Consider the following 24,476-nt stretch of genomic DNA (forward strand, 5'->3'; position numbering starts at 1 on the left):
TGCTGGCTGAAGCCCTTGGCAGAAGTTCCCACCACTCCTCTCAGCGAGGAAAGCCTGAGACCCCTGGGATCGCGATAGTCTCTCTGCCAAGACCAAGAGGCTTTTTTTCAGGGTCAGAAGTTGCTTACCCTACCTCACTGAGGCTTCTGAGAGCTGGTGAGAATCCACAAAATTCTTTTCACGCCCCCCTCCCACTTTGAGACAGGTTCTTTGCAAAGATTGGGGCTGAAAAGTTTCCTGAAAGTTTGTGAAGACCCGGGACGGAAACCACAACTTTCCCGGCAGTCTTCTACACTCCAAGCTGACTGAGTTCCCCTCTGTGGCTGCAGCGCGTGTCTCTTTATGAAAAGGACTCAAGAAAAGATAGCTGGGTCCTTTCCCGTTTCCCTTTCTTCCTCCTTAGGCAATTTGACAGTGCTGCTTCTTTTGTTTTTAATTTAAACCATTTTTTTCCTACTTAGTGAAGAATAGAAACAGAGAGACAGGGTGGGGGAACGATGCAAACAGCTTGGGAGAGGCTGGGAGTCAAAAACGAAGAACAAGAGTGTCAGAATAGACACACAGTCAGAAAAAGCCACTGCAGATTGGAGGAGCTCAGGGATGCTCCCAGGCACTGTCCTTGCTCTCTCTGGAAGATAAATCCTGTCAAGCCTCTGTCCCTTCTTTTCATGTGACCTTGGCCAGGCTACAGACCTCAATTATGGGTCCAGCCAAGTATGTGGCCACCTGATTGGGCTGTCCACCTCCTCCTGGCCCCCGTGGCCACCCTGGAAGCCTCCAGACTCCCTCAGTACCACCCCCATCCCTTCCAACCACATTCATCCTGCTGAGGTACAGGCAGAGGGAGCCCAGGCTCACTGCCCAATCCTCCTAGAGCCCCAGGTTCCTTCCAAAGGGAAGAGTTAGGGACAGCCCTTCCCAGATGGAACAGGATGGTGACCAGAGGGTGGAAAGGATGATACGTGATAGATATTTCTGGGTGGAAACAATCTAGAAGGACCAAAGTCACAGACAGAATCAGCCTGCTCCAGAAGACACTAATCTGTTGGCCAGAGGGCCAGCTGGGGTGGGACACTAAGGGTGGGGCTGGCAAGAGCTACTGCTTACCCATATCGCCACGCATGGCTGCCAAAGGCCTTCCTTCCTTCCCAGAAACTCGACCCAGGGGCTGGCATTGTGATGCTTTATTGCTAGTATCCCAGGCCAGAGAACACAGGGGTCACAGAGACAATATCCCAGAAGGCACTGCTCCAGGATCTGACTCTGCACTGGGCCCCACTGACTTCTTGCACGGTGCTTCCCGCCCCTGCATTCCTTCTACTGGTTGGCAGAACCCAACTCCACACACCCTCTCTTCTGTGAAGACACTATGGGTCGCTCTAACAACCAGGCTGTCCAGTTCTTTCATAGTCACCGCAGGAAACTCTCGGGTTTCTCTCATGACTTCACTCATGGTTCAGAGTGCAAAACAGGGGCGTTTGGAACAAATACAGACTTCGGAGACAGACAGACAGGAACATGACATTTGGGCGCGTTACAGAATGTCTCTGAGCCTCAGTTTCCCCTTTTATTTAACAGGGATAATCCCTTCCATGCATAATTAAATGAAGACTGATAGTCTTTGGCCCTGAGTAAGCTAGTGGTTAATACTCATTTAGCCCCTCTGGAGGTGTGTGGACTCCCTTGTGCAAAGCAACAATGATACCTTCCACTTCCATCCATTTATTTTTTCCTCGTCTGATGACTCATTTGCCTGGATAATGAGCCCATGTGCTAATTTCAATAGAGACTCAGAAAGAGAGGGGGGAGAGATGGCATGCCATTTTCAGAATGCAAAACCAACTTCCTCCCTCCCTCCTTTCCTTCCTTCGCTTCTTTCTCTTTTGAATGAACACATGGAGGACAGAGATCAATTTCCTCTGTCCATCTTCACTTTGGTCTTTGAGACACAATGTGTTGAACTGAGCTTACCGCTCATCATCGAGCGAGGCTGGCTGGCCAGCAAGCCCCCAGAGACCAGCCTGTCACGCCATCCCAGCGCAGTGCTGGTGTTACAGTCATGCATTGCTACTCCCAGCTTTCCCATGGAAAGTTGAACAGCCGAACTCAAGCTCTTTATCCCGCTGAAGCGTCTCCCCAGCCCATCATCGTGCTTTTAACGACTAGGAGCTCGTTCTAATTTTCCGATGTGTTCTTATCAGCACGTCATCTGTCAGGGACGGTGTTTTCTGATGTCTCTCTGATAGCAGCCACAATAGCTTCTTGGCAGTGCTATCTCCTGCTCTCTATGTTGCTTTGGAGTCATGAAACAGGGTTTTGTATGAGCCCCAGGCTGATTTTGCATTTGTGATGGAGCTCAGGCTGGCCTCGAACTCCAAAGTCTTCTCATCTCAGTCTCCTGAGTGCTGGGCTTAAAGTCATGAGCCACCAGGTCCGGCCAAAACTTTATTTTCCTTTAGTCAAAAAAGTACTACCAGTAAGAATTCCTTATTTCCCTATGACGTTGACTTCTACTAACCACAGTTGCTGCACACGGAACCATTTTCCTTCCCACGAGGTGAGCGACTGCTGTCTGTGACCCAATAACTTTCCTAAATTCCCAGTGAGTGTAGAGACAGAGGGTGGAGCTAGCAGGGGGTTGATAGGGCTCTGACCACCGACGAATGGGAAGACTCAAATGAGGCAAGCAGTAACTAGAGAGATGAGATTTCTGAGACAGGAGCTTGATGTTCTTTCTGGCTTAGAGTCTGTTGTTACCGGGCAAGCTTGAGACAGATTTAGCCATCCGACAGCTTGTGGACATGGCTGCTGCAACAGGACCTGCTTCTGCTGGGGTTTGGGGGTGGGGAGGGGTGGAAGGTCTTGGGGTGGGGTGTGAAAAAAGGTGCATGTTCAGCTTCTACTCCCCCCGTAACTTCGAAAGCACCAGATGGAGAGCACAGAGCAGGGTGGGGGAGAACAAGCCAGAAGCCCCTGGTTGGATGTATTTTTACTTCAGGTGTGACGTTGAAAGCATGCAGGATTATTTTTAGTCCTGCCCAGTGGGCGGTATGTTCGCCTGGGTTGCCTTGGAGAGGACTGCTTCTTGTTACTAAATCAGAGCTGCATCTGTTAGGGTTCCTGGGCTGCAGCCCAGCTCTCTTCCCCCAGGTGGGTGGACGGTGAGTGTGGGACCCAAATTCCTGCGCACGCGCTCACGTGTACTTACACACACACACACACACACACACACACACACACACACACACGGGGTGGGGGGGCTGGCACATCAAAAACAAAATCAAGATGAAATCTCAACAATGTGGATGTTAAGTCTAGTCTACAAGAGCAAAAAATCTAAAAACAAAACCTTACATAGGCCTTCTGCCCAGCCCTTTCATGAAGATCAGAGGTAACAGGCACGGAAAAGAATCGGCTTTCCCTGAAATTAGGCAGCTAATGAGTGGCGGTCAGAGGGTCTATCCTGGTCACCAGAAAACCAGGCAGCTCACCAACAGGTCGTATTGCAAGAGAGGACCAGGTTAGAGGAGGAGAAGGGAGCTCTGTCCTCTTTACCTTGGTCACCGGCAGGGACTGAACGCATATTCACACATATTTGGTGGCACTAGTCCAGTTAAAAAGAACTCTTAAAACACACTCACGGCAACCCACCCCTATGCCCTTTATACACCCATGCTACTGATTAGCAAACTCACACGCTGTGTGGTTGAGTAATTTCATCTAGTAAGTGATTTGAAACTTAAATCTGGGTATTCAAATCCCAAGTGCTAAACTCTTCCATTTCTCCCACGTGGTAATTTTTTACTTTTATTTTTATGTCTATTTCATTTATTTGTATGTGGTTTATATATATTTATATGTGGGCAGGTACTCATGGACAGTCAAAGGACAGCTTGGCAGGGGTTGGTTCCGTCCTTCCACCACGTGGGCATCTGAGGACTGAACTCAAGTTGTCAGGTTTGGCAGCAAGCACCTTTAACCACAGAGTCACCTCACTGGGCCTCAGATGCTAATTTTATTTCTTTTTTTTTTTCTTTAAGATTTATTTATTATCTATACAGTGTTTTGCCTGTATGCCTGAAAGCCAGAAGAGAGCACCAGATCTCATTACAGCCACCTTGTGTTTGCTGGGACTTGAACTCAGGACCTCTGGAAGAGCAGTCTTAACCACTGAGCCATCTCTCCAACCCCCAGATGCTAATTTTCGATCACTTCTTTCCTTTCTTTATTCCACCATCCTTGAATGTTATGTATCTTGGGTTCAGAAACCAAGCTGTCCTGTGTATCCTTAAGCACCGAGACAAGAAATCTCTGCTTTATCAGCTAGGTTTCCAGAAGTATATCCTCTGCTAACAACACTTCTCCGTGTGGGGACACACTTCAGCTTTTACAGAGCCCCGTTTTTCTCGTTGGATGTCTACTCTATGGAGTAGAATGGCCTTTCAGAAGAGGTTCAGTGATTTCACCCAATAATAGAGTTGGAAGAGACAAGCTTGGCTCTGTGTTCTTTTCACATAACCATGAAATGGATCAGTGTGTAACAAATGCAGAGGGCCATTGGTTAAAGGAGGGGGGTTTAGGTCAATTGAACCGTGGTAAGGAGCCACTGGAGAAAGACACCCTAAAGCCCCAGTATGCTCTCACTCTATCCCACTTCATTTGCACTACTAGGGAGACCCAGTATTGGCTCCGTTCCCTTTTGTAAAGAGGCTGTAGTCACTGGTCACTGGGGTCTCTGTGTACCTAACACTGTATGACCTTGTGAGGATAATTCTTCGGCCTTCTGGATTCCTGGGTAAGTTACATCTTGGTGGGGGTACGGGCACAGCCTGCGGACAGTTCAGTTCTATCTAGATGAAGACTGTGAGTGGTGGAGGCCCAGGACTTACCATCTCTGGGCATACTGCTCCAGAACGAGGCAGTTACAGCCCACTGGCCTGCCAGGAACCTGTGCAGAAGCCAAGCTTGGGCCGAGAGCCTTCAGAAGCCAGTGGGGAGGGAACAGAATGGGCTTTCCTTGCAACCAGAGAAATTAGAGCCTGGTGTCACTTCCTAAGTAATGGCTTCAGAAGTCTGGAGCCCCCAATGACAGCCACTAGCTGAGATTTTCTTTCCCATGCCAGTAAACCCAGCTGCTTCAGAGAGCAGGGAACAGTCCCTCAAGTTTCTAGCCCATAAAGCCTAGCCAAGGACACAGCCTGGAACATCTGTCCCTTGTACCTAGTACTTCAGAGGCCTTGGCTGGTCCCGACTTCATCCTTGGAATGGCTCGGTTTCTCTCACGCCATTCTGGGGCTATACCTTATCTAACACATTCCATGCATGACCAAGCAGAGTGCCAGTGAGGACAGAGAGTTAACCCCTGGGGTCACTTAGTAGTAGCCAAAACACTCTTTGGTCACAGGGCAGACAAATTCCCTCAGCGACTCATCATTAGGAAGTGGCAGTTCCCAGGGCCCTGGCCAGGAAGTTGCTGAAGGGGGTAGTCACAACAGGACCCCTGCCCCCTTGTCCAGCCTAATTGCGGGGACACTGGTTTCCTAGCATCTCCCAGCCCAGTCCCTGGAAGGACAGTTCTCTCAGGATTCACCTCCCTCGGAAAAACCAGTGTGACTCTCCCGCACAGGGCTCACGCCAATGTTAGACACTTGGATGCATTTTGGAGCCCTTGCTATGGTGCAGGATTCACCCTTCAGCTACTTTCTGCCTCTACTCTCCTCCCTCCCTGTTCATTCCTCCTTTGTAATGCCTTCAGGACTCAATACGATGTTTTACATCCCACAGCACACTAAATAAATGCTTAATTGAATAGCATTGTGAATAGGAGCCCCTCTCATCTTCGTAGCCCTGCCCTTGACTTCCTCGTCCTACTGACCCTGCTTGCTTCAATTTTCTAGAGCGGACACCTAGAGAGACCGCTTACCTTCTGCCAGATGTGCATGTGGGGTGTGCTTGTGTACTAGTGTGGGGGAGTAGACCTGTCCCTGGCAGCCAGAGGAAGATGGCAGATCTCTTTTGTTCCTTCCCACCTTAGTTTTTGAGTCAGGGTTTCTCACTGACCCTGAACCCTAAACAGGCTGGCCAGTGAGTGCCCAGGATCCACCTACCCAAGCAACCCCATCACTCAGTTACAAACAAGCACTGCCCTCTTTCCTCTGTCTCTGTCTGTCTCTCTCTCTCTCTCTGTTTTTCTTTTTGATCCAAACTCTGGTCTCCATGCTTGAGCAGCGAGCACTTCATTCTTGAGCACCCGCCTCCACCCAGGTTCTTTACTAAGCCTTGGCCTGTGCCAATCTAATCCTGACGGAAAGATAGTATTACTTTTGCTCCCATTTACAGATGAGGAAGCCGGGACATAGAACGACTTGGTGTCCAGTTGTGGAGCCAGAGTGTGAAGCAGGCAGGTGCCAAGGCTGTTGTCCTATATCACCGAATGTTTCAGACTGAGTAGGCCGAAGCCACAGAGCTGGGTGGTACTTAAGACCCTCCAGGCCACCGAACACACACAGCCCTCTGCACTGGGCTTCACCTAATGCTACGTAGCCTTACCCTGGCTATTAGTGTTTTCTTTTCTCCGGTTGAGAAGATGGAGGCTCGGAGAGATTAACTCATCCAAGGTGACAAAGTTAGTTATTGCCACATCTATTTCTAGAACATTTTTCTATTTCCCCTGCCTAGCATGGGTTGCTAGGCTGAATTTGCACCTCCAGCTAAAAGGACTGTCAGGATCAAGGCTTGGGATTCGGTGACCTTTAGGATGGTCTCATGGGAGTGATCTGAATGCTGCTCGGTTGTCCTGTTTCCTCCCTTCTCTGACAGGTGCGGATTTGAGAGGAACCCAGTCTGGCTGCAAGAGGAACGAGTATAATATACATAGTGCTTTAGGAATGCACCTTGCTTTATTGAGTGACAGCTGGACTTGGCACGAGATCTCGGGGGGGGGGGGTAGGGCACACCTGGGTGGAAGCTCCCAGCTGATTGGCTCATGGGATCCGGAACTGATCTGAAGAGTCATGTATGTTGTATGCAAAAGCCAAGATTCTAAGACAGGAGAAAAGAAAGAGGAGATGAAAAGAATGGTTGAAGGCAGGGCTTCTGGAGTTTGCTCCCTGGGAAGCCCGCAAAGGCTCTTGGGCAAGGGTGGATGCTGAGAGGTGGCTGGCTCAAGTGCACCGAAAAGCACTGTGTAGAGTCCCCGAAGGAGAAAACTCTCTGCCTCCGGGTTCAGTTGGAGCACCATGGTACTTATGCACGTAGACGTCGGGGCCTCATTCCACCCTCAGCACTTTTTGAAGCATTAAGTCATTAAAGACAGAACACTGCAAACTAAGATTTCCATGTTAGACCCGAGAGGACAGAACCAAGATAGGATCAAGGCCTTTGAAGGCTACCCCACAGAATCTGCATGGAGGAATATTTCCCGTCCCCCGTTTGTAAATAGGGACTGTGCATCTGTGATCTGGCTCCTCGTGTGGGGATTGTACTTCACCCTGGCAAGACTGAGTCCTGTGTATCTCTTCCAACCCTTCAGTAGCCCTTTTGAGTGGGTCATGGAAGGAGCATTTACACCACAGAAATTGGCAAATGCTACTAGACTCTCCCTGCCCCAGCCGCTTGCCAGCACATCAACTTAGGGCATGGTGTATTTATGGGGCACTGTCTAACCTTTTTAATTAGTGCCCTCAACAAGTATTATAACACCCTCTTTGCCTAAATTGCTAAGGTTGGTTTGTGTGAAGTGTTGGGACAGAGCAATGAGCAAGATTGACAGGGACCCAACCCTGTCCTCATGGAGTTAACAGTCTAGTGAGTGGAGGGCACGGGAATGTTAATCCCAGACGTTAATCCAATTAATTTAATTGTAATGGCACAAAGGAACACGGGACAGAGAAGAGGAGTCACCCTCTCTGGCTGATCCTGCAGCTGACCCTCTAGTGCTTTTCCACGGGGAAGAGAAGCACAACCGTTTTACTCTTTTCTTCCTATCCGGGCCCCCGGCCCACACGTCTTTATCACAGGTAACTTCAGCGCTGCCCGTGAGTCACAGCTCTGAGGGTTCTCCCACCAAAGGAGAGGCAGCCCAGACTTTAGCTGAGCATGCACGGCAAAGTCGCCCTCCTCCCCCACCCTCGCACCTGGCCAGCCTAGCTCCCTGCCACTCTTCTGCTCCCCAGGACATTGCGGTTTCCATGGGAACCCACACACTTCAAAGGGGAGCGAAGGAGACTGGAGGGGAGGAGGGGGAGTGAAAGCTGGATTAACCTCACCCTCTTGGCCCCGTCTCTGCTCTGCCTCCTAATCCCTCCGTCTCAAGCTGCACCCGACACCTGACCACTGTTCAGCCGCGCGGCAGGTGGGGTGCTGCACTCCAAGTAACATTTGAACTTCTCTGGAAGAAGGAAACATCAGCGTTGCGGTGGGGGCTGAGAAAACCGAGGACCATCCAAACCTAAAGCCTCCTACTCCACAAGCCTCCCCTCTTCCTATTCCCTCTCATCATTGCTCCTGGGCCACAAACACAATTACCCGGGATGTGTATCCAATCATGGGATCTGCTTGGATTAGACTGAAATCATTAATCTGAGCCGGAGCTCCTGGTTGCCTTGCTGATTAGCCCAGATGATGCTCTGGTATGATCCAATTAAAGACAAGTTCTGCTCGACCCCTCCCCCAGCCTCCAGATCAGAAGGGAACCAATACATTTCATTAGCACATCCTTATACACAAATAAAACCTTGGGGGCACTGGCAGGCTCCCTTCCCTTTGTCACACGGCCCCTCTGCCTGTCAGCAGGGGCTGTATCGGTGGGGGTGGGCAGCCTCCCCCGTCTTCCTCCATCTATAATACTAGAAGGGGCCACAGGGAAGACTTCCAAAAAAGTAGCACTAATCTGAATGGGAAGGGTCTTATTATATTTATTGATATAAGATGTGGACTCCTTGATGTGTTTGGAACAACCAAACTGCCCTGGGCAGACAAATCTAATTAAAATTACCGACCCTACAGGAGCCTGGGCATCCAAGCAATGGCTGCTGAGAGGGCTACTGGTACTGGTAGGTGAGGTGTGAACGCAGGAGCCACTCTGAGGCTCTGGGCCTCGAGCAATAGGGCTGGAGAGCTGGGGAGCTGGGCAATAGAATAGGTGTTAGCTCCAACCTATCCAGCCATGTTTGCCTAGGAGTGCCTCTCCTGGGCCAGAAGGCCACAGCCTACCTTGGGCAAATGCTCAGGGCTTTTGTTGGGTTAGCCCCAGGGAAGAAAAGGGGTGAGCAGGAAAAAGTGCTAACTGAAGGAAGTTCTGCGCCTACTTCAAGGGACACAGTGGACAGGTCTTGGGGAGCAGTGGGTCACTTCTCCTGCAGTTTGGCTTGGGTGCAGCGTGAGCCTGGAACCTTGGGAAGGACTTGGAGCCTGTGGATGTGATGGCCTTGTGAAGCACAGTTTTGCTTTATGCCGACCACGGTGCCAGGTGCTTACATGGTTGCCTCATTAACTCTTATTAAATATGCTGCTTGAGTCTCTCATGGACCTGAAGCTCAGTGAGCGGTAGGAGCACAAACCTGAGCTTCCAGAAACTTTTTATGCCTAGCAGATAGCATGATTGGATGCACAATGGGAATTATGTTTGTGGCCTAGGGGCAACAATGAGAACGAGCAGGAGACCAGTGGGGTGGGGGTGGGGGCTTTATGTTTATGTGTGCACTGTCTTCTCAGCACCCCACCTTAGCCTCTCTGATGGTTTCTCCCAAAGAGCACCTATTTTTTTAAAAAAGTATTATTTTAAGTATAATAATGCTTTGCCTGAACCACAAAGCCAGAAGAAGGCATTGGACCTCCTGGAACTGGAGTTACAGATTTTGTGAGCTGCCATGTGGGTACTGAGAATCAATGAGTCTTCTGGAAAAGCAACCAGGGTCTCTGGCCCCTGAGCCATCTCTCCAGCCTGCAAAGATCCTCTTAATCAGAGACACCCTCTATGATCCATGCTTACTACACACCCCCTCCGTATGGTTCTGCGAAAAGGCACAGGATGAGTCTCTCACGAGCATACGAATCCCCCAAGACCATGTTGAATCCGGAGGTTTGGGGGGACCCTGAGACACGGCCTTTCTAATCACTTCTCACTTATTTAAGACCCTGCTGCTGGCCCACAGACCACATCTGGAGTAGCAATCTAAATAGAGGACTACGAGTGTAAGCCTGAGCCATCGGGCCACTGGGTGGCTTTCAGAGGTCATTTACTTCCTCTTCCTTCTCAAGCTGCTCACGCTCACGAAGGCACACAAGAGTTACCCAGGCTCATGGACAGGGAGCTGTGAAATCCCTCTTTGCACCTGCAGCTGCTCTTGCCGTGGGCTGATCCTGACCCTGTAACAGCAAGTTCTGTTTAGCCTGAAAGGGCTAGCCTATGCTTTTCTCCAGCTGGTGGAGTCTCTTGCTCTGCCAATAAGACCAGCCACAAACACTGCCTCCCAAAGGAAATCTGCCCAGTTGCTCTGAGTACACAGTGGTGCCTTCTTATTTGCATATCTATTGGGTCCTGGGGTGACAAGCACTTGTGTTTACCTTCCTACCTCACCCTCTTTCCCAGGAGTCCAGCATAGTGCCTGCAATATTAATAGCAATGATTCAGTAGGAGAGTATGAGGGAGGGAGGGAGGACACCAAGGGAGGCAGGCCCCTTTGTCCTCCCCGAGAGCTACCAACACCAGTTACTATGAACAGATTCCAGAATTCTCTGGGCAGAGCTCTGAATCCACAGGCAGTGGGCCTGGCTTGTGCATTGCACAGGCAGGGACCAGGTACTGTTTTCTTTTTCTGCAAGATTTAGGTGTTGGCATTAGAGGCAATCAGCTTATCTGAGCAACTAAAAATAATGCTGCTATAATGATAATAACATTACTAATTGCTACCATTATCATAAAGGCATTGTCTTTGGGGTGTAGGGAAAGAAAGGAATCACTCTTCCTATTCACTTGTCTTCCTGTTTGCCTGTCTGGGGTGCATCATTCCTCGGGTTACTTGCATTAGCTGTGATGTATCCTGCCAGGGTAAGTTGCACTTGCTGGTGCATGGGAACATGTGAACTTGCAGAGGTGAGTGCAAGCCAGAGCCCAGCCTCAACACCAAGTGCAGTCTTGGGCATCTTCCCTTTGTACCGTGGGAACCTCATGAACAAATGACAATGAAAATCTCATTCAGGTCTGTTTTTAGATAACTGCACCTTCTTCTCCAAGCACACACACTGTAGAGTTGATGAAGGCAAGTGGGTATTTCCCTGAGCTTCACTATCTTCTCATTCAGGATGCTGCCCTGGGTACATGGTGCAAGCAGAGAGGAACAAGCTACCTGCTCTCAGCAAGCTCTCACTCTGGGGAAGGGCCAGGACCCACACAGTCACATATGACGTCTATTGCAAGGCAGCATGGAGCTGAGTCAGTCCGAGGAACAGCTAGCTGCATCAAGTTCAGTGCTGACAAAGACAACTCAGATCCCTTTTCTTGTTGACTGACCAACTGATTCAACCTGTCTGGACTTGTAGCCGAGGGACTGTGTGTTTTAATAAGCTCTCCCTATTTGCATACACACAGTTTACTTGCTACCAAGTTGTAGACGGTGCAATCAGATGCCTGGTGAGCTTGTTGGAGTGAAGGCAATGAGAAACATGGCGAAGAGAGGGTTTGCTTAGCTGAACGGAGGGTTTCTGATTTCATTAGGAGCTATCTTCCCACTTGAGATGGTAAGGGTGTCCTCGTGGCTGACACTGTCCAGCTTTTCCTATCGCCCACAGATACTTCCTGCAAGCAAAGCAAACCCACAGTGGCGAGCTGGGGGCGGGGTAAGTGGATTCTGAATTGAGGGATGCTCAGGCAAGCCGCTGCTGGCCATCACTGTTGATGAGCCTACCCTCTGTACCTTCTGACCTGCATCTCTCAGCCGAGACCGGCTGGAGAGTCCCCTACCTGTACACAGCTCGCTTGTCAGCCTCCAGCTGGGCCTGGGGATCGATGGGGGCACTGGGCACAGGCGTGCTGGCGGTAGCTGAGGGTGCTGAGATGTGGACAGGCTGGGCCTTGGAAGGTGGCTGGGTAGTGGCTGTCATCTGCAGAGAGAAGAAAGAGGAAGGCAGATTAGAGGGAATGAGAGGTCTTCCTTGGGCTGTGCTGTGCCTGGGAGGGAGAATGTGGGCAAGAGAGCTGCACCTATGCAATGCATTTGCTGCAGTGGGCAGTAGCACAGTTTTCTCATTTGTTTAAATGAATATGGTCTAGAAAACAACTTAGTAACCAGGGAATGGATGCCCAACACACTTTGAAAACAGATAAATTTATTTTATTTCACTGAGACAGGGTCTCTTGTAGCTCAGGTTGCTTTAAAACTTGATCTGCTGCTGAGCTCATCTTGAATGTGTAAGCTACCTGTTTCCACTTCCCAAACACTGGGATTACAGGTGTAGCTTCTGGGTCTTGACCTGAGAACTAGTTCTTACTGTAAATGTTGTTATCGTTGTCCAGAGGGGAAAACAAACAAAAAACCCCAAAACTACAATGCAATAAACTATTTAAATTATGTTGATGAGTCTTTTGTGTTTGAGTGGTTTTGTGTATGAGTTCATGTATGTTTGTGTACCACATGTATGTCTGGTGTTCTTGAAGTTCAGACAATGGCAGTGGGTCTCCTGAAACTGGAGTTAAAGATGGTCGTGAGGCACCATGTGGGTACTGGGAACTGAACTCAAGTCCGTCGCCAGAGTGTCAAGTGCTATTAACTACTGAGCCACCTCTCCAAGCTCCTGTCTATGGGTCTTCTGAATAGCAATGAGTTTGATAAGATAACATTAAAAAGCAAAAAAAAGAGGCTGAATATTTTTTCATTTGAGCAGTTTTATTTATTCCTTTTAATACAAGCCAAGAGGTGACCTTCCAGGAGTTTGGATGGCTGCATGAATGGCTCTCCAAATATGGCTTCTATGGCCACTTGAAGATGAGCATTTATGGGCAGTGGACAGACATCCGCTCTTGGTCATAGCAATGACTTTAGAGGAGTGGTTTTCACAGTGGATCACAGGGTTTTGAAGGTGTCCCAAGGCCGACAATTCTACACTAACTATACCAATTCCTTTTAATATAATATATTGAATTTTCTGACTAAATTTCATTTAAAGAAATGGTCCAATATCTCTAAAAATTTGAAAAGCATTATAACCGAATTTAATTCTATTGTGTTCTCTTAGTTAAATAGACCCCTAAGATGGTGACGTGTCAACATAGCTGAGGTTCTCCTCCATCCACCTAGCCCTGACACTATGCTAGCCCTCGTCACATTGTTCTTGGACAGAGCACACGTTTGGCTCTGACTCGATTGCCCTAGTCACCACCAACTGCACTCAACTGACCATATTTAAACAAAAATGACTGAGGTTTGAAAAAAAAATTGTCAAGAAAAAGAGTCAATGAATAAATGAATGAATATTCAGAATCACAGCTTGGGTGTTCCTAATAGGACCTATGTCCCTGCTTTATAGAAGAAAAAGGGTTTTGTGAACACAGCATATAATTGCTATGTGTATATCCCCAGGTGCCAACCTTTAAAGAAAAACTCGGCCCCTCTCCCCACTCCCCTTGCTTTATTCTTCCTGTCTGTTCCTTACTGTGACCATAAACTATATGTATATTTGATTGTTTTCTCCACTGTGACCATAAGCTATATGTATATTTGATTGTTTTCTCCCCACCCCTCTCTAAAACTCAAGGAGGGCTCATAGCAGTTGGATTCCATCACTAGTATTAGATAAATGTTGAATCAAGGGATTAATGAATGACAGAGGATAAATGAGACACTGTAAAAAAATATGTTTTACTATACTGTATCAATTTTGTCAAAAGGAAACATCCCTGCCACTATGGGATACACATGCAAACTGATTGCTGAGGGGGCTTGGTAGAGCGCATAGTGCTTCGAAGCCAAGAGACAATTGCTTGTCCCTTTATTAACCTTTGACCTCAGACAAATCCCTTAAATTGCCTAAGCTCCTGTTTTCTCATCAGTATGCATTTAGGATTGGTGGTCTTTAAAGAGGTGCTACATGGACGAAGAGTGAGGTAAATATTGCACTAGACTTCCCGCCGCAGAAAGAGGACATACGCAGTGAAGACGGTGGTCCTCGTCACCCTGATCTGGCCCTTGCATTAGACTTCCCGCCGCAGAGAGAGGATACACAGTGAAGACGGTGGTCCCGGTCACCCTGGTCTGGCCCCGTTTCTCTCATCGGTCCCCTCCAATGGGCATGTTTGCAGGTGCTTCCTGAGGCCCTGCCACATACTAGGCACTGAGCAACGCTCTGGGCTTGCCGAGAGCAGTGCAGGCAGCTTGGAAAATTTGGCAAGATCATTAAACTGGCAGATGAGGAAATTACAGTGTAATTCTCCCAGGCAACGCATCTCCCACTGTATGTGGCCCGGTGGACAATCACTTGGACAGTGAACTATACCTCACTGACGATAATTAAAGGACGTATGTCAGCATCTGGGAAGTTTCTAGGCAAAGGCTACATGCTTTCTTTTGGTTTTCTTTTCTTTTCTTTTTTCTTTCTTTCTTTCTTTCTTTTTTTAAACATTTTTCTTGGTGATGGAAAGGCTATCTAAGGAAATGTTCAACAAATTTGCGGATGATGAGAAACTTGGACCCAAAAGGTCTTTACAGATTTGGATGATAGGGTAAGCCCAATAAGATTATTTTTCATCTAATAAGTTTAAATTGAACATTTCTAAAAATAAAACATAATCAATAGTATATGTCCAGAACAGGGGATACAGGGTTAGTATCAATGCATTAGCTGATGGCTAGCTCGATATAGCCCAGGTGTAATGTGTCTGTGAACAAGGAACAAGCAAATCCCAACATGAAAGCCCAGTGCACAGAGTGAGGGGGTTAGGACCCTGTTTCCCTTCGGATTAAACAAATACATGGAGGGACATTCGGAGGACAGCTGTCCAGCATGGTGAAGAGACCCTGTAGTTTGTTGCATGAAGACTACCTGAAAGACGTTGCATGTGGAAGCATGCTGTTGCATGTGTAAGCATGGTTTGGTAAGCAGGGAAAATGGGGGAGACATGAGATTCCCCCCCTCAACATCTGAATGAGGGGGTTATGACGGAACACGGGAGTTGCAGAATGTACTCTCGTCCTGATGCAAGCACAACCACAAAGCTTATCCGAGGGGAAAATGTCAACACACTGGTACACTCGGCTGTGCCCACTAAGTAAATTGTCTGGTGTCCTTGAAGGCATCCAGAGGCCTCTACTAATATGAGCCCGTGGAGCAGAGAAGCGTGAGGAAGGTACTCCTCTGCCTGATTGGGGAAAGGTAGTGGAAGGCCCTGATGGGATAAAGATGAATGCTCAGAATAAAAATTAAATCAAAATCGGCCATTTGCAGATCTCCCGAGAGACCCCGAGAGACTGTTAGAGGGTGGGAGAGACCAGAGCTGCTTTGAGAAGGAGGATGGCTCAGAGTTAAGTGTCTCATGGGAGCCGATCCAGCAAAGTCTGCATTTCTTTCAGGTTTGGAGGGTGAATGTTTACTTCCAAACAGGTTTCTTTGGCTAGCCATTTCCAAAGACCTGGAATTCAAATAGGACCAGTCACTGTTCACAAGGTCAGAGGCTCTACAGGGATACAGGGTAATTTGAAATCCACTTTAGGGGCAGTAAAGTCTAAAGAGTAGGAGCAGCGGCAAAATCTGGGTGAAGCAGGGCAGGACATGGCTGTTAAATGGCCTCATGGAACGGCCTGTGAAAACTGATGGTTGAAGTTTTCGGGAATTTTGCAAGCTGGTTGACGTCTGGGTGCCTTGAAATTGGCCACGGTGGGAGCACTTAGAGCAAGGAAATTGGTGAATGGTGCAAATCAGGGCTGAACCCTCCTCTCCAAACCCTGCCCCAAGAGCTGACTGTTAGTTATTCACCAGCACACCACTAATTCCAGGATACTCCCCAAGTGACTTCCTTCCACTCTCCTCGGCCTGACATGGGAGGAAACTAGCCTTCATATCCATCCACAAGGCCATTCAGTACATTCCCAGCTGGTCTCAAAGCCACTCCAGACCCTGGCGTTTCCTTTAAGGAAATTCTACCTGGCTCACTGGGGATGAGGCAGGGATGATACTAACACAAACATGCAGCACCGTCCCTGTAAAGGTAGATGAGGTTAGGACAGAGAGGAGGAGGAAGGCAGAGTTGAGCAGTGCTCTTAGAGCAGACTAGGGGATCAGAAAAGACTCAGGCAAGTGAAGCAGCCTGAACCAGGCCTGGGTTTGACGATCCTCTATGGGTTCTTAGTGACGTTTTGGCAGAAGTCTCCTGACATTATTGTATTTCCCAATGTGGAAAAAATTCCTGCTCTACAGGCTGTGAGGCCTCATTAAGAGGACAAGATCATGTCTAGAAGAAAGGGCAAGATGGTGTTGGCCCATCTATGTGATTCTTGCCTCTTCTCTTAGCTGTGGGTGAAGACCCCGAGACGGGCACCTGCCTGCTTCCCTTTCTTCAACTTGAAAATTACCAAGCTTCTCTGGGTCCCCAACATGGAACCAGTGCAGCCCAAACCCCAGAGCTCAAGGACTCCCGTCCCAGTCATTCTCCCTCGCTGTCTCCTTCTTTCTTCTGGTGTGAGCGTGGATGATTTCCCTATATGTATGCTTGTGCACCACATGCATGCCTGGTGTCCTCAGAGACCAGAAGAGGATGTCAGAGCCTCTGTAACTGCAGTTGCAGACCCTTATGAGCTGCCATGTGGGTGCGCTGACTCCAGCCTAGCTCCTCTGGAGAGCAACAGGTGCTCTTAGCCTCTGAGCCATCTCTTCAGCTCCCTTGTCCCAGTTCTTAAGTGATTTCTCCTCTCTCCCTCCTCTAAGTGGGAAGAGTTGAGGCTCATGAAATACATGAATAGATATACCATATCTAGGGGAGCTAAGAGAGCCAACTCTTCTGACAGTCTTGTCTTCATGCCAGGATGTGTAGAGGAATGTCTGGATGGATGTAAAAGATGCCAGAAGGTGCCACTCTGGCTGCCTTCTCTAGTGCTTGCACGACACCTTTCCCATTAAACACCTCCCTTCTCCAGTTTCATCAGCATCTAGGCGAATAATAAAAGGCTGCAGCAGGCTCTCATACTGAAGAGCAACTCTGTGCCGTTCCCCTGTCCACTTTAAGACAAGAAAACAGACGTGCACGCAGCTGACGAAACTCCTGGAGATCCTTGTTGCCGGTGTCTGTCGCCCTACAGATTTCTCGCACAGAATTTCAAGTCAATTTCCCCAACAGTGACTGTGCTGAAAGCCCTTCTAACAGGTGGAGCCTAAGTAGAGAAGTGTGGAGGGCTTATTAGCCCAAAGTGGCCTACTGCTGTGCTGCTTTTTCTCTTGGAGGCCGCAGAAGGATGGACCCTCCAGGGACCCGAAGCTAGAGAAAAAAAGCGGATGACTAGGGGCGTCAACCCTGAGCTCTGAATTGCTGCCAACAGCCAGAGCCAACTGGGAATTCTGCTCTGATATCACAGAGGTGGAAGGCCGTAGCCTTGAGTGGAGAACCCCAGCAAAGTCTCCCTAGAAAGGTGCTGTGCACTGCAGAGAGCAGGGGTATGGGCATCACACAAAAGAAGCCCTGGATCTCACCCTTGATGCTGACTGCTGGGCAACTTTGCCTGTGTAACTTTCCCTTCTGATGCATTATCGGAGGAACGGGAGTGATATTCCTTACCCTCTATCCCTGCTGAGAGAGCAGCTGTCCCTTTGTGGTCCTGACAGAGATACCTCAGAGTGGGCAGGACACCTGCTCCGTGCTTGCATGACTGGGTAGCATGGTTCCAATGATCTGCCAGCTTGTCTGGCTTCTCCTGTCAGACTGGAGGATGCATGAGAGCAGAGGCCAGGTCTTGCCTGTGTATTGCTGTAGCGCCGCTGTCTGACACAGTGGCCACCCAAACTCTACGGAACTTAGGAGTGGATGGTGAGGAGCAGCTAGGACTTCCCATCATGCACTGCTACCTTTCTAGCTGACCCCAAAGGCCTCGGATCATAATGGGGGAAGTCTCTGACCACACACGGATTGGAGCAGTGGGCACCTTGCCAAGATCTGGAGCTAATGGATCTCGGCAGGATGTGCTGAGGTGGGCATCTCTTTTACACAGGCTCTTTCTGCCTGTGAGACTTGGGCAACTTCTTCAACCTTTCTGATCCCTGTCTATAAAATGGGAAGAATTCTTTATACTTACCATGAGAGGTGGTAAGAATGAAATGAGGTAATGCATGGAGAAGCAGCTGGAACTTAATAAGCCTCAACATGGCAGTGGCTGCTAACATAATCCTTGTACCTTAAATCCTGCACCCCACTAGCTGGTTGCTTCTCCTCTGTGGGTCTGCCCTGGGGTCCTGTGACATCGGTATACCTCCGCCAAAAGAACCCACTCTGTAATACTCCCAGGGAGGTGGGGCCATAGAATGATAGAAACAAACACCACCAGTCATCAACCGTCCCCTTGTGCAGGGGACTCAGTTCCAGCGAGTTCCAGGTGCCCTCTCAGTTGCACAGATGATCACTACTCTCTCCATTTCCACCAGGAGGGCACACAGGAGCATGACAAAGCATGGGCGCTCTGCTAACTGCTCCATTGCACTTTCTAGGTTTACCTGCAGTGCTGGGGACCGAACCCAGGGCCTTGTGCATGCTAGGCAAGTGCTTTCCCCATGAGCTACCCTTGGCTAAGGGCTGTGGATTCTTTCTTTTTTCAGTCTTCTTTTATCTTTCTTTTGTCTTCTCAGAATCCATGCCCCACCCTCTGCCATGCCCTTCCAGGCCCACACCTCCCGGGTTTCCTCACTACACACAGTATTGTTCTTGTGTGTCTTTGATCATACATCTCCTTCAGATTCCTTGCTACAAACCTTGATTCACCCATACCTGTAACTTCTCAGCACAGACACTTTTAAGACACATCCCTTTCTCAACCTCCTCTGAGCCCTAGACCTGGCCGGAGAAAGTCAGGATGAGCAGTCCTAATGGAGCCCAACAGATTCTGAGCGGGTCCAGCCCACTAAGGGCTTCAAAAGCTCCAGCCAGTAACTGGCACCCCCTCTAGTGCAGGAAAAAGCCAGCATGGGTTCATTTTCCTAGCACCCAGAGACTGCTCAAAGACCTATCTGGGGCCGGGTGGTGACAGCGCCCTTTAAACCCAGCACTTGGGAGGCAGAGATGGAAGTTGAACTCAGTGGATTCAAGACCAGCCTGGTCTACAGAGTGAGTTCCAGGACAGTCAGAGCTACACACAGAAAAACCAAAAGAGACCTGCATGGGAGAAGGTCATTACTTGAAGCCATTTGGGCAGAACAGATGGGAGGCAGCATCAGGCTTGGCCAGTGCCGACACTCTCCGAAGAGGTAAATAATGAATTCAGAGTTTTCAAAGCTGGGGCCTGTTCACTGAACCCCAGCAAAGGAGACCAGCACTCTTCTCCACACTCTCGTCCCTCACACCCCAGGGCTCCGGGCTGCCCGAAAATGGCTGATAATTCCCATGGCTGCCTCTGTAGGAAGCATCCTCACTTCCTCTCCCAAGAATCAATTCTTTCCTCCACACTCTGCAGGATCAGGTTCCCTCGGCCCCTGCCTGTCTGTATCTGTACCCACTCTCAACATCTGTGATATTAAATGAATAGTGGACAGAATTAGTGAGTGACAAGCAAGATGCTGCAGAGGGCTCCTCAAGATACCTGCGGTCACCCTAGGGAGGGGGAGCATTGACAGAATCAGGCAGCACCTGGCAGGAGGAGTTCCTCTGACAAAAGGCCTGAGTCCTCTCCACAGGATCCCTGGGCCAGACAAGTCCACAGAAGAGATAGGGTGCTGCTCAATGGGGGAGAGGTCTGGACTAATGGACTCATTACACAGGGCCTTTAGGCAGTGGCTTAGAAAAGGGAGTCTTATAAGTTGCAGCCTCCTCCATCCTCCTAACTGCATACCTGGAATATCGCTGACAGGAAGCTATAAGAGAGTCCGGGAAAGAGATGGAAACCCTGTCTCATAGGTCTCAGCTTTGTACAGTTTGGGGGAGGGGGGGATATGACCACTCCCCTCCTTCCCACTCATTTCCACAGGATCGCTCACTTCTGTCATAGTCCCAAGCCAGTCAATGATTTTCAATAGACCCTTTGGGGAGCCTAACAGAGTCTGATTGTGTGCATGTGTCTATCCGTGTGTGTGTGTGTGTTCTTAGCTGGAAAAACATATCTGATATGCCTATTGTGTTCTTAATAAAAAAGTAATTAAAGCTCAATCCCATCTGGGCCAGAGAGATGTGCAGAAGACGCAGTGAGGAATCAAACCCCAGCATGGCTGAGCAGACGCCGAGAAACCCACACCCCAGGTTCATACTACAGCGTTCACAGGTGAAAGGCAAGAAGGGCAGAAGTTCCTCTTTACCCCTGCAAAAACCAAGGCCCCGCTGGGACAGGAACTCCAATTCTACACTTCCAACACATAGTAAACAGTTGGCAAGGCCTGCAGGAAGCACTCAGCGTTTGTTCAAGAAGATGAGCGAATGCAAGCCATCATTACTGAAATTACTCGCCTGGGTTTGTGGACTATAGCAGAAACAGGGCGAGGGTCGTCGCAAGATGCGTGGCTGCCTGCTGTGGGGGACATCCTACGCTCCAGGAATCCTGGTGTGTTACTCACCTAGCCCCTCCTGCTAGGTCCCAGGGACACTGAGCCTCCAAAGATGGCATAGGAAAGGACACAGCATGTACAGTGCTCCTCAGCCCTGCTGTTGACTTGAATCACCTGTTCCCTGGTTTATTTTAGGCTTTGCATCCTTGGGCTGCTAACTATTTTTGTAGCTGTTTGGGATACTTGTCCTACTTGGAGACAGGAAGTTAGACAGTAAGATCTCTGTTTCTGGTGATGGCAGAAACTGAAGTAGTATGTTAATCAACAGCAAAACCTAAACTAGGTTCTGAGCATGTTTATTATGGGCTTTCTAGTCCTGGGACCAGTCCATCATCTCCTATGCAGGGGCAGAAAGGGCCCAGCTAGAACCTGGAGTTTGCTTTTGCCTTCTCTGCAATGAAGAATCCAGGTCTAAAGATATGGGTGGCCCAAGCAGGCAGGGAGAAAGGTCACTGAATATAAAGGGAAGAAAGGCCCACAACAAAATAAAAGAGAGAGAAGAATCTGTTTTGATGAGTCAAATCGACGGAAGATGGGTCTCCCATATGGTCCCTCGGGTGTTGCCCCCGGGGGCAGGGGGAACTGTCAATCATAGCAACAGAAAAGGCTTAGGAGAACTTTCAAAGCAGATGAATTAACTCTATGCTGCAAAGTGAATGTGTTTCACAGGCAGCTGAGCAGAGGACCCTGCAAGGCAGGGGGCTCCTGGCCTTAAAGAGATGAGAGGGATGTAAAGGAGTGTGACAACATCTGAACCTGCTTGCCCGGCACAGCTGCAAGGCCTGGATGGAGGCCGTTCACAGCCAGGGGCCTCATCCACCCCCTTCCGCCTTGTTAATGAAACCAGCATGGGGATCCTAATGACTGATCAAAGCCCAGCCAGCTTCCCCAGGCCTGATGCACCCCTGGTTCTGCTTGGAGCATCAGGGCTAGGAGAGAGAGGGGAAGCCGGGGAAGTGGGGCAAGAGAGGATTCTGTGGAGTCTGGCCTCTGGCTCGTCTTACCTTCCCTTGCAGGAAGGGAGGAAAGCATCATTTTGAGCCTGGATCTATGAGTGCAGTTTCCTTGGTTCCTGACATAGTTCTCTTTACTCCAAGGGCTGCAGGGGAACAGAGCAGTGGAATTCTGTGTCTATCAAAGGGCTTCCTTCTAAGTTGCCGTCTTGTGCCCTCTGATGAACGAGGAAGCCGGTCCTGAGGAAACTGTCAGAGTCCCTCTCAGAGAAAGTCTTGTCATGGCATTCCGTGTCAAGTCCAAGCTACCTGCCTATCATTTATTCCTAATCTCCCCTACTCCCTGAGTGCCACATTCACCGGAGCTGAAAAAGGATCCATTAAGATTTCTGCTTCCTGGTCAAAAGCTCATGCAGCAGGGTTTGCTGGAGATGCACAGACTGAGAATATTAAACACTGAATATCTACACCAGTAGACCAGATGATTTAAGTATGTGTCTTGCCTGTAAACCAAGAACACTTATGGAACAGTAGGCATGTGTCTGTGTTTGAGGAAGGGTAGGGTGGGGCTTGTTGTCTTGTGCTTCCTGGGGCTCGGTAAGGGTGGAGAAGCTGCTGCCCTCACTAGCAAATCCGTTTCCTGGATTTGCCGATGGAGCTACAGAAGGGAGAACTTGGCATGGTGGAAGATGCTGCACGGGCATATGCTGCCTGACAAGAAAAGAAAGACTTCCAGGTATTTCTGAGGTGGAAAGAGAGGATATGAACACCTTCTATACGACTAGAACTAGGAGTCACAGGGTGGTTGATACCACAAGAATCCTAGAAAAGAGAGCAGAGTGACATTTGCTGGTATTTTATAAATATATAATAAAGGGACATGACTTTGAGGGTTCCATTTAGAGTTGGCAGCAATTCTGGGTAGTAGTGGAGGCTGTAGAAATCTCAGTGACTGTGATGGCCAGGCCCACTGTGACAGAGATGCATAAGAACAGAAACAGTGATCTAGGAATCATTACAATGCATTCAACTGAGGGTCCATGCATCTACTTCATACCTCCCTGTAGACAACATTTTCTTTAACCAATCCTTAGAGAACTCTGAGTTTGAGCAGTCCCCCCCGTATCTCTTCAGTGAATAAAATGAGGGTCTGGATCAAGGGCACAGACACAGCATATTGGAATTAAGGTGTTACAGTTTTTTTTTTTTTTAAAGACAAAAATATACTGAAGAGTGATCTAAAGAGAAACCAGAGTATGAGGTATTGGAGCTGCACAGTAGAGGGCGCTGTCGCTTCAATGGAATTCAACAGAAAGCCAAGCGAAGGAAGGTTCTACTGGGTTGTTGTTTTTGCAGTTTCTAAATATACAGTTAGTCTTCAGAGTATAATAAACAGAATGATATCCTTATGAGAAGTCACAGAGTTTCCCCCGGACAAACTCAAACAGCCCAGAGAGCCACCGTACCGCTTTGACTTATGCCCAAATAGCATGGGGCCGTAACCATTAATGCTGCTCTACTAAAATGGAAAAGGGAAAAAAAAAGTCTCCCTCCTTTTTAATAACTTTATTCCCCAAACTTCAAGATGAAAATTGCCAAGTTAAGAACTTGCCTAGAAAAAAAAATTCTAATTTATTATAAAGAAGGTCCGGGGCTTGGGAATTTTTTAATGCAGATTCCTAATTTTCCAAAGTGACAGTCTCCTGTGCATTTGAATAGATTATGCTCAGTATTGCTAGCCCTTAGCACAACGGGAACATTATTAAAACGATTGCATGGGTCTCCGAGGAGTGGTTCTGCTTCTCGCTCCCTTTCTCATTTTGGGGACTCCATATCAGAGACTGTCCATTCCTTGCCTGTGAAAGAAACTGGGTTTCCGGGGAGGTGACAGAGAGTCGTGTCACATACGGAACAGAAGTCACCGATTAGACCTGAAGGGGTAATGAAAGAGTTTCCTGAGAGTCCCCCATTTAAGATGAGTCCCCTGTGTGCCTGACCCACGGTCCTATTATAAGGCCAGGCTTTCCCAAAGACACCATGTCAGAGAGCAGCTGGTTCTTTAGGGTAATGACATTACAAGGGAAATAGAGCAGAGTTTTCCCCTGAGAAGCTGGAGTTAGCTCTTGAAAGCTGAGAGGGAGGAAGGCAGGGCGACTAGCTGCATGGAATGCTAGTGGCCAAGCTCACCCTGGCCCTGAAGAACAGGGAAAACGACCTTTGGGGGCATCTAACTCCAAAGGCCAGTATCCCAGGACCAGAGAAAGCAGCATTTCTTCCACAAACCAGAAGCTGCCAGAAAAAGGTTTCTGTTTGGAAACCTTAACTCCCTGCTTCCTTCCACCCACTCCATCTCCACCTTCACCTTTCTTCTACAGTCTCCATCCTCATCCCATTTCTTAACGTTGAAGAGCTCCGGAGAAAGAACGTGAAGGTGTGGTGTAGAACAAGCCTGGAGACTAAAGAACGGGTGCCGGGAGGTCACTGAGTGATGAGGGTTTCTGTACTTTCGGGGGGAGGAATCAGAAATGGTCAGCAAAGAGGTCTCACACCATCTGGCAGCTTTCCTGAAGTTGGGAGCGACATTGTGTGCAGGACAGCTGCACTGGGCTTACAGGAAAGATGGGGCATCAGGAAGCCATAGGTCCTGGTGGGAACAAAGCCCTCTGCCCTGTCTCCACACCTGAGTACTCATTTTCACGTGGTCTGTGAGGATGATCGTGTTTGAAATGCTGGCTGGTGTATAAGGGATGGAGAAGGTCGGGGGGGGGCTGCAGAGAAGGCGCAGGAGGGCCTCCCTTTGTT

The 24,476-nt window shown here is 48.9% G+C and overlaps 1 protein-coding gene across 3 annotated transcripts in view; it reads right to left on the bottom strand.

Annotated features, from left to right (window-relative positions):
- Pknox2 (PBX/knotted 1 homeobox 2) overlaps positions 1-24,476 on the bottom strand; it is a 271,709-nt gene that overhangs the window by 53,675 nt on the left and 193,558 nt on the right. For all 3 annotated transcript variants that reach the window (XM_041657711.1, XM_041657712.1, XM_041657710.1), the window contains one exon: positions 11,963-12,102. In XM_041657711.1, coding sequence (XP_041513645.1) covers positions 11,963-12,102 — 140 coding nt within the window. The remainder of the gene's footprint in view (positions 1-11,962; positions 12,103-24,476) is intronic.

Source organism: Microtus oregoni, unplaced genomic scaffold (genome assembly GCF_018167655.1).
Source record: "Microtus oregoni isolate MIOR12 unplaced genomic scaffold, Mior012 000008F_ref0000371, whole genome shotgun sequence".
Classification (NCBI taxonomy): Eukaryota; Metazoa; Chordata; class Mammalia; order Rodentia; family Cricetidae; genus Microtus; species Microtus oregoni.